General features: G+C 44.5%; 1 protein-coding gene across 1 annotated transcript in view; it reads left to right on the forward strand.

Annotated features, from left to right (window-relative positions):
- The first annotated feature begins 356 nt into the window (after positions 1–356).
- The window catches only part of LOC128643608 (integrin beta-7-like), a 36,916-nt gene continuing 18,070 nt past the window's right edge, over positions 357–19,202 (forward strand). The window contains exons 1-4 of the mRNA XM_053696451.1: positions 357–615; positions 4,367–4,537; positions 5,739–5,980; positions 18,903–19,058. Of these exons, the coding sequence (XP_053552426.1) occupies positions 357–615; positions 4,367–4,537; positions 5,739–5,980; positions 18,903–19,058 (828 nt within the window). The remainder of the gene's footprint in view (positions 616–4,366; positions 4,538–5,738; positions 5,981–18,902; positions 19,059–19,202) is intronic.

Consider the following 19,202-nt stretch of genomic DNA (forward strand, 5'->3'; position numbering starts at 1 on the left):
ATATATAAGGGTTAATTAAATTATCTTCGGTCATAATGGAAGTTATGATGAGTAAAAAAGTAAACTTAAAACCATTTATAAATTGATGGTAAATCCCAGTGTTTCAAAAAAAAAAAAAATGCTAGGATTTACCAGCACTAGAAATAAATGGGACCTTCAGTGATGACTTTTTAAAAAGGTATGTGAAACGTACCTCTTTCTTTGCTGCGGCCTCCTCGCTAAACTAATGACACCCATGGCAAAGCTCTATTTTTTTCAATGAGGTGACGTTTCCACCTCTTAGCCAATAGCCATGCTAGCTGTACGGCGCTATGCTAGCATGGCTCTTGTTTAAGATCTGGAAAAGTAAGCGTGCAATGGTCGGGTTTGGAAGACCCCTACATGAAATGTGTCTCTTTCTCTGTACTTTACAGAACTTTACACATGGCGGGGAGTCCGAAGGATCTCGATGTGCACCTTACTCGGAACTAAAAAAGCGTGGATGTGATGATGAATATGTGATAAACCCCAAAGGATCTGTAAGAATTTTAAAAAACAAACCATTAAGCGACAGTGCAGAGGAAGAGACAGTCATCCAGCTAACTCCCCAGCGAGTACACCTGAAACTGCGTCCTGGTGAGTGCCTTGCCTATATCATGTGTAACAGTAATTATACTAGAATCTAAGGAATCACTCTGTTATGTCATTAACCAATTAAAAGAGGGGTTTATTTAGTTTTGACAGTAAAGAAACCAATCAGGATAGGCTAACAATTTATATGTAGGAAGGAACTTCTAGAAGAACAAAGATGTGTCAAGAATCAAGAAGATGATCTATTTCTGCTGACTGGAAGAGGCTGAAGAATTTAGAATATTCAATTAGATGGTTCTTCTCTTTTTTCTTTTACTAATTTTATACTCTTTATACTCCTTATTTTCAACACCTTCTATTTATCTTTCTTCTTTGATTTCTTCTCCTTAACCTTTCTTTTTCTTCTTCTTTTCAAAATTGTGGGTGATGTTATCTGGGCATAACAAGTCCAAAGTGCAAACTAATAAACAAGATACTCACAGCAACATAAAGTATCAGAAGTAATAATTCTAAATTACATTTTGTTAGGGTGACAAACATTGCTCTGGAAGAAGGATGCCCATTTATATCAGTTTATTTCCCAAAGAAATGAGTCCTGCTGTATGCCTAGAAGTGGTAAAAACAAACAAACATCTGAGATAAACAGTGATACAAATGCATACAGAGAGAGGAGCGAATAGCAGCTCAGTAGCTTGTTCTATGGCAAGTTACCGCCTAGGAGCAGCCTCATTAAGCACTATTGTGCTTTTCACAGAGGAGCACTTACCGGAACTATATCAGTCTGATCCCTCCTAGCAAGGTCAGTCCAGCCTGGAAACACCAGACAGTCCTCCTCTGAACAAGGAACATGGCAACCTCAGATAATTGTTTTGATACAAAGCATCTAGTCTGTGTGCCCAGCAATAACAATAGTCTCTCAACATACTATCTGCTATTTGTAATAATGGTATTTTTCTGCAACTTCTTAAAGGGACACTAAAGTTTATGTTTATTTCCTATGTTCTTTAGTAATCACACTGTACTGAGGCTTTAGGTCTTTTTAAACATCCACACATGGTCCGTCTGGCTGTACATTGAAGCAGAGGTCGCACTGCCTGTTCATAGTAAATAATCAGAGTGCCCTCCAGCTCATTTACTTTTAAATAATTTAAATATATTTATTTAATAATTCATCATTAATGGTGGCCTTGGAGGCAATTGTCACCTTGTCCCCTGACCCAGTCCACTTCTGATTTTAAGTCTTACCAGGTGCAGCCAACTTAGAGCAATCATTAAAGGGTGCAGGTTATATAGGATGGCCCTACTAATAATTATCATTATTTAGTACTTTTTATTTAAGACAAGCAAGGTCTAATGATTATTGTTCTTTATGTACTGAATTTAGTCCAATATGCCCTAGTGATTCAGCCAATGCAAGTTCTAGACAATTCCTCTTATGGAGCCATCTATTGTAGGAACAGCAAACGGAAAATGAATTCTAGATTGAATGATTTGCTCGAGGTAAATATTAGCCTGATAATATGTATATAATGTTTTTAATTATCAAAGTTGTTTGAAACAAATTTGTGTAAAATCTTAGGCCTAGATTTGGAGTTCTGCGGTAAAAGGGCTGTTAACGCTCCGCGGGCTTTTTTCTGGCCGCACCATAAATTTAACTCTGGTATCGAGAGTTTAATCAAATGCTGCGTTAGGCTCCAAAAAAGGAGCGTAGAGCATTTTTACCGCAAATGCAACTCTCGATACCAGAGTTGCTTACGGACGCGGCCGGCCTCAAAAACGTGCTCGTGCACGATTCTCCCATAGGAAACAATGGGGCTGTTTGAGCTGAAAAAAACCTAACACCTGCAAAAAAGCAGCGTTCAGCTCCTAACGCAGCCCCATTGTTTCCTATGGGGAAACACTTCCTACGTCTGCACCTAACACCCTAACATGTACCCCGAGTCTAAACACCCCTAACCTTACACTTACTAACCCCTAATCTGCCGCCCCCGCTATCGCTGACCCCTGCATATTTTTTTTAACCCCTAATTTGCCGCTCCGTAAACCGCTGCAACCTACGTTATCCCTATGTACCCCTAATCTGCTGCCCTAACATCGCCGACCCCTATATTATATTTATTAACCCCTAATCTGCCCCCCTCAACGTCGCCGACACCTGCCTACACTTATTAACCCCTAATCTGCCGAGCGGACCTGAGCGCTACTATAATAAAGTTATTAACCCCTAATCCGCCTCACTAACCCTATCATAAATAGTATTAACCCCTAATCTGCCCTCCCTAACATCGCCGACACCTACCTTCAATTATTAACCCCTAATCTGCCGAGCGGACCTCACCTCTACTATAATAAATGTATTAACCCCTAAAGCTAAGTCTAACCCTAATACTAACACCCCCCTAATTTAAATATAATTTACATCTAACGAAATAAATTAACTCTTATTAAATAACTTATTCCTATTTAAAGCTAAATACTTACCTGTAAAATAAATCCTAATATAGCTACAATATAAATTATAATTATATTATAGCTATTTTAGGATTAATATTTATTTTACAGGCAACTTTGTAATTATTTTAACCAGGTACAATAGCTATTAAATAGTTAAGAACTATTTAATAGTTACCTAGTTAAAATAATAACAAATTTACCTGTAAAATAAATCCTAACCTAAGATATAATTAAACCTAACACTACCCTATCAATAAAATAATTAAATAAACTACCTACAATTACCTACAATTAACCTAACACTACACTATCAATAAATTAATTAAACACAATTGCTACAAATAAATACAATTAAATAAACTAGCTAAAGTACAAAAAATAAAAAAGAACTAAGTTACAAAAAATAATAAAATATTTACAAACATAAGAAAAATCTTACAACAATTTTAAACTAATTACACCTACTCTAAGCCCCCTAATAAAATAACAAAGCCCCCCAAAATAAAAAATGCCCTACCCTATTCTAAATTAAAAAAGTTACAAGCTCTTTTACCTTACCAGCCCTGAACAGGGCCCTTTGCGGGCCATGCCCCAAGGATTTCAGCTCTTTTGCCTGTAAAAAAAAACATACCATACCCCCCCCCAACATTACAACCCACCACCCACATACCCCTAATCTAACCCAAACCCCCCTTAAATAAACCTAACACTAAGCCCCTGAAGATCTTCCTACCTTGTCTTCACCATACCAGGTTCACCGATCCGTCCTGGCTCCAACATCTTCATCCAACCCAAGCGGGGGTTGGCGATCCATCATCCGGTGCTGAAGAGGTCCAGAAGAGGCTCCAAAGTCTTCCTCCTATCCGGCAAGAAGAGGACATCCGGACCGGCAAACATCTTCTCCAAGCGGCATCTTCAATCTTCTTCCATCCGGTGCGGAGCGGGTCCATCTTGAAGCAGGCGACGCGGATCCATCCTCTTCTTCCGTTGTCTCCCGACGAATGACGGTTCCTTTAAGGGACGTCATCCAAGATGGCGTCCCTCGAATTCCGATTGGCTGATAGGATTCTATCAGCCAATCGGAATTAAGGTAGGAATTTTCTGATTGGCTGATGGAATCAGCCAATCAGAATCAAGTTCAATCCGATTGGCTGATCCAATCAGCCAATCAGATTGAGCTCGCATTCTATTCTACTACAGTCTCAAAATGTTTAATGTCCCATTAAAGAATGGAGAAATGAGTGAGAGATATAGTGAAATTACTTGATTGGGAACAACTAGAGAAGGGAAAATGACTCATTTTATCCTGTAACACTGATACTTTGTGGTTTGTCGTTTTTAGGGCAAGAGACAAAGTTCCACGTGAAGTTCAAGCGGGCAGAGGGGTATCCGATTGACTTGTATTATTTGATGGACCTGTCATACTCCATGAAGGATGATTTGGAGAATGTGAAGAAGTTGGGCAATGATATTCAGAAGGCACTGCAGAATGTTACAAAATCTGTGCGCATAGGTAAGACCTGAGATACCAAGAAAACTGTACAAACCTTTACAACTACAGCCAACCTGGCAGAAGGGCAAACTGTACCATTTAATAGAGTCAGAAAACAATACCACACATCACAAACTTTCTGCAGGTAATGAGATCTGGCATTAGTGAAATAAACTACTGTACAGAACGAGAACTCTGCAGAAGCATTAGGATCTCCTCTGAGTAAGTGCACTTACGTGTACATTTATGATCATCCTGACTAAAGCTCTCTACCTCGAGAGATTGTCTAAAAGTTTAATCAGTACTGTAAGGTCCCTCAAAGAATTTTAGTAATAAAACTTTTAGTTTGAGAGCTGTTTATCTTGCTACACAGGTTTCTGAATGCCTAGGAGAGACACCTACATTACAATATAATGCTAAAAACCTACACAGATTTTACCTGATTTCTCTCCGTGCCAGCCCTGAGTCAAGTTTTGTGAGCTGATATTATTCATATATTGAGATAAGTAAGATTTTGTATAAATAATGGAGAGATAAGCTAATGAGATCTGCTCTCCCTTGAAGCTCAGTCCATTTAATTGGGTTGTGGTTTTAATTAACAAAAACATTTATTTCATAGAAAAAATGAACTAAAGGAGCAATTTCCCATACATTTTATACTCTAAAGCTGGTATAACAGGTCATTGGAACACACATTAAATGCAAACCAATTTTACAGTATACTGTCCCTTTGAGTAGTCAGATGTATGTGTGTTGGTTACAAATATATTCCAAATAATATCACTACACTAAAAATCATTAATACTAAGAATGGTACAGTACCCTGAATGTTTAAAGGGACATTCTAGTAAAAACAAAAATGACATACCCTAATTTGTTAGAGAATGTAATTTTAACACTAGCAACTCTACAAGTTCAGTGCAAAGCGGAAACTGCCACTGAGCCAATCAGCAGTGGTAGTTGTACGACCTAGCGGCATTACTGCTCCTCCTGCTGATTGGGTCAGGGGCAGTTTCCACTAGAGACCAAAATGCTCCTGAGCGGTACTTTAGCAATTTGTTTAACCCCTTTGCATTTCTAATGTTAAACTGCATGCTCTAACAAATAAGACATATTTTTTTCATTAGAATGACCCTTTAAAGATGCTAAAAATAGCATTTAGTATATTAGATTAAAGAACTGAAATTGAGTATTAGATTTAAACAAATATTATACTTTAAAGGTTTTGGTTCATTTGTGGATAAGACGGTGCTGCCCTACGTAAGTACAGGGAGAACCCAGCTTAAAAATCCTTGCCCATCTCGGACGGAGCGCTGCCAACCAGCTTTCAGCTACCGCCACGTTCTGCCCTTAACGTCAAATCTCACCCTGTTCCAAATGAGCGTCAGTGCAGAAAATATCTCTGGCAATCTGGATTCACCAGAGGGGGGATTTGATGCTATGCTTCAGGCAGCTGTGTGCACAGTAAGTGTCCAGTGAATAATGCAGATAAATACACAATGCATAAAACTATTTGTTTCCATCAAGTTCTTTTTAATGAATATACATTTACAATTTTAAACAAAATGTACTAAATATTGGGTTTTATACACTGTGGGGAAATACGTTCCCATTGTAAACACATTGGGGCCTATCTATCAAGCTCTGAACGGAGCTTGTGGGCCCGTGTTTCTGGCGAGTCTTCAGACTCGCCAGAAACACAAGTTATGGAGCAGCTGCTCCATAACCCTGTCCGCCCTGTCTCGAGTACGATCGGGTTGATTGACACCCCCTGCTGGCGACCCATTGGCTGCGAGTCTGCAGGGGGCAGCGTTGCACCAGCAGCTCTTGTGAGCTGCTGGTGCAATGCTGAATACGGAGAGCGTATTACTCTCCGCATTCAGCGATGTTTTGCGGACCTGATCCGCACAACATTTTAAATATAGGCCCCATTATAAGGTTCTCAAGTTCACACTTTCTAGCTTATATTTACAACCGGAAATATAGGAATTGCTGTATCTCCCTTTAATTTAGATGTATATATATGAATCATAACCAACAGGGTGCGCTATCAATATTGCAAGCCCATGCTTATAATAAGACAAAATCTGGTATTACAAATGAATGGTTGAACAAGTTGCCAACTGTTCTGTTTTCCCTGGGACACTTCCAGTTTTTGGCTTCCTGTCCCTGTCTATTAAGTGTGTCCCATGGTCAGTTCAGCCTGTATTTAGTTTAATAATATTGTGTGCAGTGCAGTACTCCCACCACGGGGGTAGCGGTGGCTTTTGTGTACGTGTGTATATGTGTGCGTATGTATGTGTGCGTATGTATGTGTGCATATGTATGTATGTGGGTGCATGAATGTGTGTGTATGTATGTATGCTAATGTATTTGTGCACATGTATGTATGCGTGCATATGTATGTGTGCGTATGTATCTGTGCGTATGTATGTGTGCATATGTATGTGTGTGTGCATATGTATGTATGCGTGCATATGTATGTGTGTGTATGTATGTGTGCACATGTATGTATGTGGGTGTATGAATGTGTGCGTATGTATGTGTGCATATGTATGTGTGCGTATGTATGTGTGCATATGTATGTATGCATGCATATGTATGTGTGTATGTATGTGTGCACATGTATGTATGTATGCACATGTATGTATGTGTGCATATGTATGTGTGTGTATGTATGAGTGCATATGTATGTATGTGGGTGTATGAATGTGTGCGTATGTGTGCATATGTATGTATGTGTGCTAATGTATGTGTGCACATGTATGTATGTGGGTGTATGAATGTGTGCGTATGTATGTGTGCATATGTATGTATGTGGGTGTATGAATGTGTGTGTATGTATGTGTGCTAATGTATTTGTGCACATGTATGTATGCATGCATATGTATGTGTGCGTATGTATGTGTGCGTATGTATGTGTGCATATGTATGTATGTGTGCATATGTATGTGTGTGTATGTATGTGTGCACATGTATGTATGTGTGCATATGTATGTGTGTATGTATGTGTGCACATGTATGTATGTGTGCATATGTATGTGTGTGTATGTATGTGTGCACATGTATGTATGTGTGCATATGTATGTGTGTGTATGTATGTGTGCACATGTATGTATGTGTGTATATGTATGTGTGTATGTATGTGTGCATATGTATGTATGTGTGCTAATGTATGTGTGCATATGTATGTGTGTGTATGTATGTGTGCACATGTATGTATGTGTGCATATGTATGTATGTGTGCATATGTATGTGTGTGGGTGTATGAATGTGTGCGTATGTATGTGTGCTAATGTATGTGTGCACATGTATGTATGTGTGCATATGTATGTGTGTGTGTATGTATGTGTGTGTATGTATGTGTGCACATGTATGTGTGTGTATGTATGTGTGCATATGTATGTGTGTGTATGTATGTGTGCACATGTATGTATGTGTGCATATGTATGTGTGTGTATGTATGTGTGCATATGTATGAATGTGTGCGTATGTATGTGTGCTAATGTATGTGTGCGCATGTATGTATGTGTGCATATGTATGTGTGTGTATGTATGTGTGCATATGTATGTGTGTATGTATGTGTGCACATGTATGTATGTGTGCATATGTATGTGTGTGTATGTATGTGTGTATGTATGTGTGCACATGTATGTATGTATGTGTGCACATGTATGTATGTGTTTGTATGTATGTGTGCATATGTATGTATGTGGGTGTATGAATGTGTGCGTATGTATGTGTGCATATATATGTATGTGTGCATATGTATGTGTGTGTATGTATGTGTGCATATGTATGTATGTGGGTGTATGAATGTGTGTGTATGTATGTGTGCATATGTATGTATGTGGGTGTATGAATGTGTGCGTATGTATGTGTGCATATATATGTATGTGTGCATATGTATGTATGTATGTGTGCATATGTATGTGTGTGTATGTATGTGTGCATATATATGTATGTGTGCATATGTATGTGTGTGTATGTATGTGTGCATATATATGTATGTGTGCATATGTATGTGTGTGTAATTATGTGTGCATATGTATGTGTGTGTGTGTATGTGTGCATATGTATGTGTGTGTATGTATGTGTGCGTATGTATGTATGTGTATGTATGTGTGCATATGTATGTGTGTGTATGTATGTGTGCATATGTATGTGTGTGTATGTATGTGTGCATATATATGTACGTGTGTGTATGTATGTGTGCATATGTATGTGTGTGTATGTATGTGTGCATATGTATGTGTGTGTATGTGTGTGTATGTATGTGTGCATATGTATGTGTGTATGTGTGCATATGTATGTGTGTGTATGTATGTGTGCATATGTATGTGTGTGTATGTATGTGTGCATATGTATGTGTGTGTATGTATGTGTGCATATGTATGTGTGCATATGTATGTGTGTGTATGTATGTGTGCGTATGTATGTATGTGTATGTATGTGTGCATATGTATGTGTGTGTATGTATGTGTGCATATGTATGTGTGCATATGTATGTGTGTGTATGTATGTGTGCGTATGTATGTATGTGTATGTATGTGAGACAGTGGAGGGCAGCATAGCCCAGAACGACCATAATAATTAAGGCCCTTAGGAGTGTGCTGCTGTGAAGGTTGCAACAATGTTGCATTAGTGAGGGTGGGGTTTAGCTTACCTTTAAGTAGTCAGCTCCCAAGGCCCAAACCCTCTTTTCCAGCTCGTCTTCACAGCGTCAGGATCATCTGTCAGGAGTCCTGTGGAAGAAGATGTCGGAATTAGATGAGCTGATGATCGATGAGTTTGACTCTGGAGAAGATGTGGTGCAGCCTTCCCCCCCTCGCACGGTGAGTCGTCCCCGGGGCCTAGCCTGTATCCCGAAGTTAGAGTTGTCTCTCCCTCCCCTCCTTTAATCCCCCTTTCAGTAGAGGTGGGTCCCCAAATAGCAGAGGAGGTTATGTTAGGGGAACAGGGCCCTGTTCTGGACGGGGGGGAGGCCGTATCTGCTCCGGTCGTTCTTACCGGGGAGGCGGTCTCCACGGCGGTAGCGCTGCTCCAATCCTTGGCAGCGGTGCTTTCCGGCGGGGGGCCGGCATCCCAGGGAGGCCTCTCGGCTTCAGTTTGCGCGCCGGCGTCCACGCGGTCCTCCATGGCCTCTTCAGAGCCCGTCTCTTCCGGTTTGGCCGTTTCCGGTGACGTCACTTCCGGTGACGTCACGTCCGGAAACGCCATTCCGGACACAAGAGGCAAGCGGGCAGCATCGTCTTCTCCGCCGGGGTACGCAGGTAAGAGAGGGTACCCCGGGGGGGGGCGACGCCCGCGGGGGGTGCGCAGCGAGGCTCAATTACTCAGCGCCCGCGAAGGGACACTGATTTGGCGGCCATTGAAAGGGGTAGAAGGTTGCATGAGGGATCTCATGAGCAGGCCGCAAGCCTGACCGGGGGTATGTTAGCACTTGACGGTGCTCCGATGGGGGCAACTAGTGTGTCTGAGGGGCAAGTGGTTTCTGAGGGGCAAGGAACAAGGGCACGTTCGCCCAGAAGGGCCCAGATTAGGGAAACAGGCATTAATGAGCAGGCCGCAGGCCTGACGGGGAATATGCCTACTGCGCAACAAGTCGCAGGGCCTCAGGCCGCAATCACGCAGCCTGGGGGCAAGCGTAGGCCCGCGAATACATCGCGGCCTAGCAGACGACGTAGTACTGCGTCACGCAGCAAACGTAACACCCGACAGGGTGCGCGGGCGGCGCCCGCGGGTGTGGCCCTCAGCGGGACTCCGCCAGGTGTTGTCACTAGGGCTTCAGCAAAGAAAGGCCCAGTTATCACGCCCAGTCTTTGTCAGGGCACGCAGGCTGCGAATGAACAGAATAGACAAGTACAGTTTGCTAATGCAGTGATGAATGTGCGTATGGCTGATATGGTTGATGATGGTATTGAAGAGTGTGGCAGTGATCACAGGAGCCCCAGTCCCCTAGGGTCCCGGGGTAATGTGGTTGGTGGGCCTTCGTCCCCTTCCCTGGGTACTCCTCTTTCACATTTGTCTCCACAGATCATTATGGAACCCAGAACTGCATTACAGCCACTCCAGTCCACCCCCAGTGCCGTGGAAAGGGAGCCACAGTCTCAGGAACAGCCATCCACCTCTTCTGGTCCTGTCCCGGTGCAACGCCTCTTGGGAGCTGGTAAGCGCGCTATTACTTTTGAACGTAGTGTTTTAAGTTCATCCTCGGATGATTCAGGTTCAGAGAGTGATAGATCCCTGGGGTTGGAAGCGAAAGGGCAAAAAAAAATGTATAGGATGGTGAAATGGTTAGTGGAAGAAAGGAAGGCTATGGGTCTTCCCCTCCCCCCTGGTTCATCCCGCATGGAGCCCACTGTTCCTATGTTGACACCTCCTGCGTCAACAGACTTAGTTAGCCCACTTATGGGGAACAGGCGCAGGGCAGCTATACATGGGGACACTGACACATGGCCTGCGTTTAGCCTTCATGAGCATCTCAAATCTAAGATGGTGCGGCGCATTCAGGGTGGGAGGTACGCGCACATGTTTGAGCTTTCTGCGGAAGCTTATCGCCAGAAAGAAATGGCGGATGATGGCACGGGCCCGAAAAAATTTAAACGCCCTGATTCCTATGAGGAATGGCGCAAGTGCTTTAGGGTTTATGCGTCCTGTTATATCTCTAAATTTCCCGATCAAGCCTTAAACATCCTGAAATATCAGGATTCCATTGAAACAGTGTACGAGAAGTACAGGGATGGAGCTTGGCGGGATTACGACGCTGCTTTCCGTAGGAAGATGGTTGGGAACCCTCTTCTTACTTTCGGTGACGTTGATTCGCGTCTGTGGGCGCAATTGGGTCCTGAAAAACAGGCGGCGCCTGCTGCAGTAGTCGGAGCATCAGGGGGCGTTAAGGCCTCGCAGCGCTCTCGACGGCGGGCCACAGGGGTGTGCTGGCGCTTCCAGGACAAATCATGTACCAGGGGAGCGGCATGCGCATTTCGGCACGCGTGCAGAACCTGTGGTGGCGGCCACTCGGGGTCCGAGTGTACCAGAACCCAGGACGCGGGTCGTCCCCAAGAGAGACCAGCAGCTGGCTCAAAACCTTTCACTGTTGGAAAGGGCGGCCACACCTCTGAAGGTGGCCGTAATTGAGAAGTGGCTGCTGCTATACCCATTCGAGGAGGCCGCCTTGCTGCTTAGGGCGGTCTGCGGTCGGGATTTGTTATCCCAGTCGGATCGCACGTGGAGGGTTCCTTGTCACGCAGGAACCTGAAATCCGCGTATCAGTTTCCCGGGGTTTTGCGGGATAAACTGAACAAAGAGATTGGGTTGGGTCGTATGGCAGGCCCATTTGAAGATATTCCCCTGCCAGGGCTGGTGGTATCACCCTTGGGGGTGGTTCCAAAAAAGGAGCCGGGTAAATTTCGGCTCATCCAACATCTGTCCTTCCCGAAGGGTCGTTCGGTGAATGACGCCATCCCCCCTGAACTGAGCTCAGTTTCTTACCAATCATTTGATGAGGCATTGGGGCTAGTTCGCAGGGCAGGGGCCGGGGCTCTGATGGCTAAACTGGATATAGAGTCCGCCTTTCGGCTCCTGCCCATTCACCCCTCCTCTTTTAGGCTTATGGGGTGCTATTTTGAGGGGCAGTACTACGTGGACAAATGCTTGCCCATGGGGTGCTCAATTTCGTGTGCCTACTTCGAGGCTTTCAGCTGCTTCTTGCACTGGGCCATTGCGGAGGTGGCCGGATTCGACGGCCTGGCACACTATTTGGATGATTTTCTGCTGGTTGGGCGGGCAGGATCATCTGAGTGTGCTTTCCTGATGAAAGTCACTAGGTTTCTAATGGATAGAATGGGAGTTCCTCTGGCGGAAGACAAGTCCCAGGGTCCTTGCACGTGCCTTACTTTTTTGGGCATTGAAGTTGATTCGGTGGCAGAGCAGTGCCGTCTGCCACATGAAAAAGTTCAGCGCATGTTGGAGTCAGTACGCGCTATGAGAGCAGAGCTGTATAGCTCCGTGAAGGATCTTCAAATCCTATTGGGTTTGCTGAACTTTGCCGGCAGGATCATTCCCATGGGAAGAATATTCCTTCGCAGGCTCGAGAGGCAGCTGTGCGGAAAAAGATCGCAGACCCGGAGGTTCCGGGTGTCTGCTGAGATGGTGGAAGATCTTAAGGTCTGGGAAGATTTTCTTCTCCACTTTAACGGGATCTGTCTGTGGCGGGAGGTTGTTCCTTCTAACGCAGCGATCCAGTTGTTCACTGATGCGGCTGGGTCCCACGGGTACGGGGCTTTCTTGGCCGGGCAATGGAGCGCGGGCCCATGGCCCGCCGCGTGGATAGAGAGAGGCTTGGTCAGGAACCTATGCCTTCTCGAACTGTTTCCCATACTGGTTGCTCTTGACATTTGGGGCAATCAGCTTCGCGACCGTGAGGTGGTTTTCTGGACAGATAACATGAGCGTTGTTTATGCTGTTAACAGATTATCATCTAGTTCCCCTCCGGTTGTGCGGTATTTGAGACTGTTGGTGCTGAGGTGTCTGCACCTGAATATTGTGTTCCGTGCTAAGCATGTCCCGGGCGTCCAGAATAGAATTGCTGATGCGCTCTCCCGTTTTCAATGGGAAGCATTTTATGCTTTGGTGCCCGATGCGGACACTAACGGATTGTCCTGTCCCACTTACTTATGGCAGGTGGCGCTGGATGGGGCCCCTTGATTGCGATGGTGCGGGCTTCCCTCGCTCCGTCTACCTGGGCTACGTATGTGAAATACTGGACGGAGTGGATCGCCTTTTGTGACTTCAGGTGTCGTCCCTCCTGTGACGGGGACCAGTGGGGCTTGCTTGAATGGATTACCGAACTTAAAGGTAATGGTGTTTCGAAGACTGCGATGGGTTCACGCCTGGCGGCAGTGTCCTTTTTCTGCAAGTTGTATGGGCTTGTTGACGCCTCGAAGACCTTCCTGGTTAGGCAGGTACTTCGGGGCTGGGGGCGTATGGCCCCCAGGGTCAGGGATTTCAGGGAACCAGTTACCATGGAGCGTCTGGTAACGTTGTGCCAAGTTTTGCCGGCGGTCTGTTCATCCGCCTATGAAACTGCCCTATTCTCAGCCGCCTTTGGGTTGGCTTTTCACGGGGCTCTTAGGGTAGGGGAAATTGTCCCGCCCTCTAAGAATAAGACGGGCGGCCTTTTGCTGCCTCATGTTAGAGACGACGGGTCGTCTATCTTGGTCTTTCTTCCCAGATCCAAAACTGACCAGGAAGGGAGAGGTGCCTGGTTGGCTTTGCCATCCCATGTTGAAGCTGTTTGCTGCCCGGTCAGACTGGTTAAAGCCTATATGGACGTGCGTCCTGAGGGTTTCTCGCAATTTCTAGTTCACGAGGACGGTTCCCCGTTGACTAGATTCCAGTTTAGGAAGGTGTTGGCCTGGGCAGCATCAAAGGCAGGTCTTGATCCCAGGGTGATTGCTCCCCATTCCTTTAGGGTGGGCGCGGCCACCACTGCCGCTAGTTTAGGATGGTCGGCTGACCATATTAGAGCTCTGGGGAGATGGAGGTCGCAAAGGTATCTTTTATACGTTAGGCCTTTGACTGTTTAGAAATGATTATGTTTTGCAGATGCAAGGGATAACCTCTGTTTCTTTTCTTAGGACCAAGGAGCGGTCCACTGAGAGTATGGATTACGGGGCATTCGTACATCCACTGGGCGGAGCTTCGAGCGATCGCGAGACCTGATGGGCGTCAGCTGGGGTTCCCCTCTTCCCGAGTCACTGTTAGGTGGTTAGGGCGCAGGGGGCTTACGTGGCAGGCTCTGCCTGGGTTGCTGCAGGGGGCTTTGCGCAGGTGGGAGAAACCCCATGTACTTATCATTCACGCAGGTGGAAATGATATGGGGCTCCTACCATGCAAACAGCTCAGTGCAGTTATTCAGTCGGATCTGCGCACGATTCAGGCATGGATTCCCCAAGTCAGGATAGGGTGGTCTAACATCATCCCCAGAATAGAATGGCGCCATATGCAGTCTCATCGCGCGGCTTTTCAGGTCCGCAAGAAAATTAACAGAGAAGTGAGGATTTTCTTAGGGCAGTCAGGTGGGTTTGTTGTGGAACATGGGAACATATCAACGGCTGAGAGGTGCCTCTACAGAAGGGACGGGGTGCACCTCTCTGAGAGGGGCATTGACCTGTTCCTCTGTAATTTGAGGCGTGCTATACTTAATCATCTATAGGTGTGGCGGCAAGAGGTGAGCCTGTTGGGCTATCTCTTGTGGCGGTTGGTCCGCGCCCCGGTTTGCCATCAGAGGTAGAGTGACGGCTGCCCAGGGGAGGGTGATCTCTGCAGGCGCGCGCCTGGGGTCCCTCCCATTCTAAGATGCCGAGAACTCCCTAAGCTTCTGCGGCAGCTGAGCTCCGCTTGTGTGGGCATTCACGGGCGCGGTCCATTCTCCTAGCAGGGGTCCCTACTCCTAGCTAGATTGCCGCCACATGTTTTAGCTGGCCCCGTTGAGTCCAGCCGGTTCTCACGTTCTACAATAAATGCGACCTTCGGGTCTTTTCCCATATATCTGTGTCTGCGTGGTTATTTAAGTATTACAGTTTTATACAAAGTTATTTAAGAGTTATAGTTGTACATAGTTAAGTTGTTGAGTCAGTTCTATGGCTCCAGTTATTATTTGTACATAGTTATGTGTTGAGCCAGTTTTATGGCTCCAGTTATTAAGGTTTTCCAGCAAGCCAGGAGGATAGGGCATTTAATTAATTAAGACAGTGGAGGGCAGCATAGCCCAGAACGACCATAATAATTAAGGCCCTTAGGAGTGTGCTGCTGTGAAGGTTGCAACAATGTTGCATTAGTGAGGGTGGGGTTTAGCTTACCTTTAAGTAGTCAGCTCCCAAGGCCCAAACCCTCTTTTCCAGCTCGTCTTCACAGCGTCCCTCCCACCCACCCTGCACTTGTTCACACGGCAATCTTTAGGCTGCTACATCACCAGGGTGTTTCAGCTAGGTGTCCGAGGCTGGATGAGAGCTACGCGGCTTGTTTCCTTAAGTCCAAGGACGGTAGTTTATGACTCCCCAGGTAGTGGCATGGAGACGCGTCTAGTCACACCTGGTCCTACTGGTTCGGAGATCGTTACTTTACACCCTGGTTAGGCGGTTGGTCCGCGCCCCGGTTTGCCATCAGAGGTAGAGTGACGGCTGCCCAGGGGAGGGTGATCTCTGCAGGCGCGCGCCTGGGGTCCCTCCCATTCTAAGATGCCGAGAACTCCCTAAGCTTCTGCGGCAGCTGAGCTCCGCTTGTGTGGGCATTCACGGGCGCGGTCCATTCTCCTAGCAGGGGGTCCCTACTCCTAGCTAGATTGCCGCCACATGTTTTAGCTGGCCCCGTTGAGTCCAGCCGGTTCTCACGTTCTACAATAAATGCGACCTTCGGGTCTTTTCCCATATATCTGTGTCTGCGTGGTTATTTAAGTATTACAGTTCTATACAAAGTTATTTAAGAGTTATAGTTGTACATAGTTAAGTTGTTGAGTCAGTTCTATGGCTCCAGTTATTATTTGTACATAGTTATGTGTTGAGCCAGTTTTATGGCTCCAGTTATTAAGGTTTTCCAGCAAGCCAGGAGGATAGGGCATTTAATTAATTAAGACAGTGGAGGGCAGCATAGCCCAGAACGACCATAATAATTAAGGCCCTTAGGAGTGTGCTGCTGTGAAGGTTGCAACAATGTTGCATTAGTGAGGGTGGGGTTTAGCTTACCTTTAAGTAGTCAGCTCCCAAGGCCCAAACCCTCTTTTCCAGCTCGTCTTCACAGCGTCCCTCCCTCCCTCCCTGCACTTGTTCACACGGCAATCTTTAGGCTGCTACATCACCAGGGTGTTTCAGCTAGGTGTCCGAGGCTGGATGAGAGCTACGCGGCTTGTTTCCTTAAGTCCAAGGACGGTAGTTTATGACTCCCCAGGTAGTGGCATGGAGACGCGTCTAGTCACACCTGGTCCTACTGGTTCGGAGATCGTTACTTTACACCCTGGTTAGGCGGTTGGTCCGCGCCCCGGTTTGCCATCAGAGGTAGAGTGACGGCTGCCCAGGGGAGGGTGATCTCTGCAGGCGCGCGCCTGGGGTCCCTCCCATTCTAAGATGCCGAGAACTCCCTAAGCTTCTGCGGCAGCTGAGCTCCGCTTGTGTGGGCATTCACGGGCGCGGTCCATTCTCCTAGCAGGGGGTCCCTACTCCTAGCTAGATTGCCGCCACATGTTTTAGCTGGCCCCGTTGAGTCCAGCCGGTTCTCACGTTCTACAATAAATGCGACCTTCGGGTCTTTTCCCATATATCTGTGTCTGCGTGGTTATTTAAGTATTACAGTTTATACAAAGTTATTTAAGAGTTATAGTTGTACATAGTTAAGTTGTTGAGTCAGTTCTATGGCTCCAGTTATTATTTGTACATAGTTATGTGTTGAGCCAGTTTTATGGCTCCAGTTATTAAGGTTTTCCAGCAAGCCAGGAGGATAGGGCATTTAATTAATTATGCGTATGTATGTATGTATGTGTATGTATGTGTGCATATGTATGTGTGTGTATGTATGTGTGCATATGTGTGTGTATGTATGTGTGCATATGTATGTGTGTGTATGTATGTGTGCATATGTATGTGTGCATATGTATGTGTGCATATGTATGTGTGTGTATGTATGTGTGCGTATGTATGTATGTGTATGTATGTGTGCATATGTATGTGTGTGTATGTATGTATGCATATGTATGTGTGTGTATGTATGTGTGCATATATATGTAGGTGTAAATATGTATGTGTGTGTATGTATGTGTGCATATGTATGTGTGTGTATGTATGTGTGTGTATGTATGTGTGCATATATATGTATGTGTGCATATGTATGTGTGTGTATGTATGTGTGCATATGTATGTGTGCATATGTATGTGTGTGTATGTATGTGTGCATATGTATGTGTGTGTATGTATGTGTGCATATGTGTGTGTATGTATGTGTGTATGTATGTGTGCATATGTATGTGTGTGTATGTATGTGTGCATATGTATGTGTGTGTATGTATGTGTGCATATATATGTATGTGTGTGTATGTATGTGTGCATATGTATGTGTGTGTATGTATGTGTGCATATGTATGTGTGTGTATGTATGTGTGCGTATGTATGTGTGCATATGTATGTGTATGTATGTGTGCGTAAGTATGTATGTGTATGTATGTGTGCGTATGTATGTGTGTGTATGTATGTGTGCGTATGTATGTGTGTGTATGTATGTGTATGTATGTGTGCACATACATATGTACACACATACACATATTCACACATAGGGGTCAATTTATTAAAAGCAGGACGGACATGTCTGCCCGGCATCATTAAATGCTGACAGCATACACTGTCGGCATTTAACATTGCACAAGCATTTCTAGTGAAATGCCGCCCCCTGCACATTCAGGGGGTGTCAATCATCCCAATCTTTTTAAAAAGGTGGCGAACAAGTTAAGGAGCAATAGTCTTATGTCTGCTGCTTCTTAACTGCCGTTTCTGGCGAGCCAGAAAGTTCAGACAGTTAAGCAGCATCCTCTGCTTATTAAATCCGGCCCATAGCCTGAACCCTTCCCAGTCCAGCTCCTTGTCATATACCATGTTATGTTAAAACACTGTTAACACCACTTTTAATTATTTTTTTTAAATTAAATAGTTGAAGTTTCTTCACTCTGAAGAAAATGTTATACATATATATATATATATATATATATATATATATATATATATATATATATATACAAATAACATTCTCTAGTGAGTGTATTTCATCTATATCTTATCACACGTTTGGCTTAGGGCACTTTGGCTTTATACACCTTCGGGTTAGCACTCCAGAGAAAGCCAGAACAGAGTTTTGTAGCGTCCCCCATATGAGGTGAGGGATTTAGCAAGGCAGCGCTATCTGTCCTTCAGATGTTAGTGCGACTGAGGCTTTAGCTTGCACACTACCATTTTACTTTTAACTTGTAATATGAGAGCAAGAATAAGATCGCTATTTATTTAACCTGAACGGTGTTAATGCTAAGCAGCACTAATACATTTGCACTTGTAATCTAGGCCAATATAGGTGGCCTTTCTGTTCTCCCTTGGTTATTTTATTGAGCACTTTACACTCCTATGAGTATGTGAGTGCAATTATGTTATATTGAAAAGTAATAAGCAATAAAACACTTTTTTTATTTCTCTATTCATAATTAAAGTAAAATAGCGGATACAATGCATAGACCATATTTAGTATTATTCTACTTAAAATGAACCTAATTTGTTTTAAAGTGGCAGTATCCATTTGAGCTTTGCATGTATCTATGGTACTATCCAAACCTGTCATATCTTTCCATCAGAGTCACATTGGCTGAGGAATGTTTCTCGGCTGCTGGTATTTGCTTCTGATGATGTATTTCATACTGCTGGGGATGGAAGATTAGGAGGAATTTACCTTCCAAGCGATGGGCGTTGCCATTTAAATGACAATGGTGAATACTATCAGAGCCACATATACGTAAGTCACCAATAGAACACCCCAAATCAAGCAGAGAATGATGAAGATCATACCCCTGTTTAACACAGACTCACAATGAAAACATAAACTAACATATATCAAAAGTCAGATATGATATTATAATCACACTGATCAAACTATATA

Source organism: Bombina bombina, unplaced genomic scaffold (genome assembly GCF_027579735.1).
Source record: "Bombina bombina isolate aBomBom1 unplaced genomic scaffold, aBomBom1.pri scaffold_2010, whole genome shotgun sequence".
NCBI lineage: Eukaryota > Metazoa > Chordata > Amphibia > Anura > Bombinatoridae > Bombina > Bombina bombina.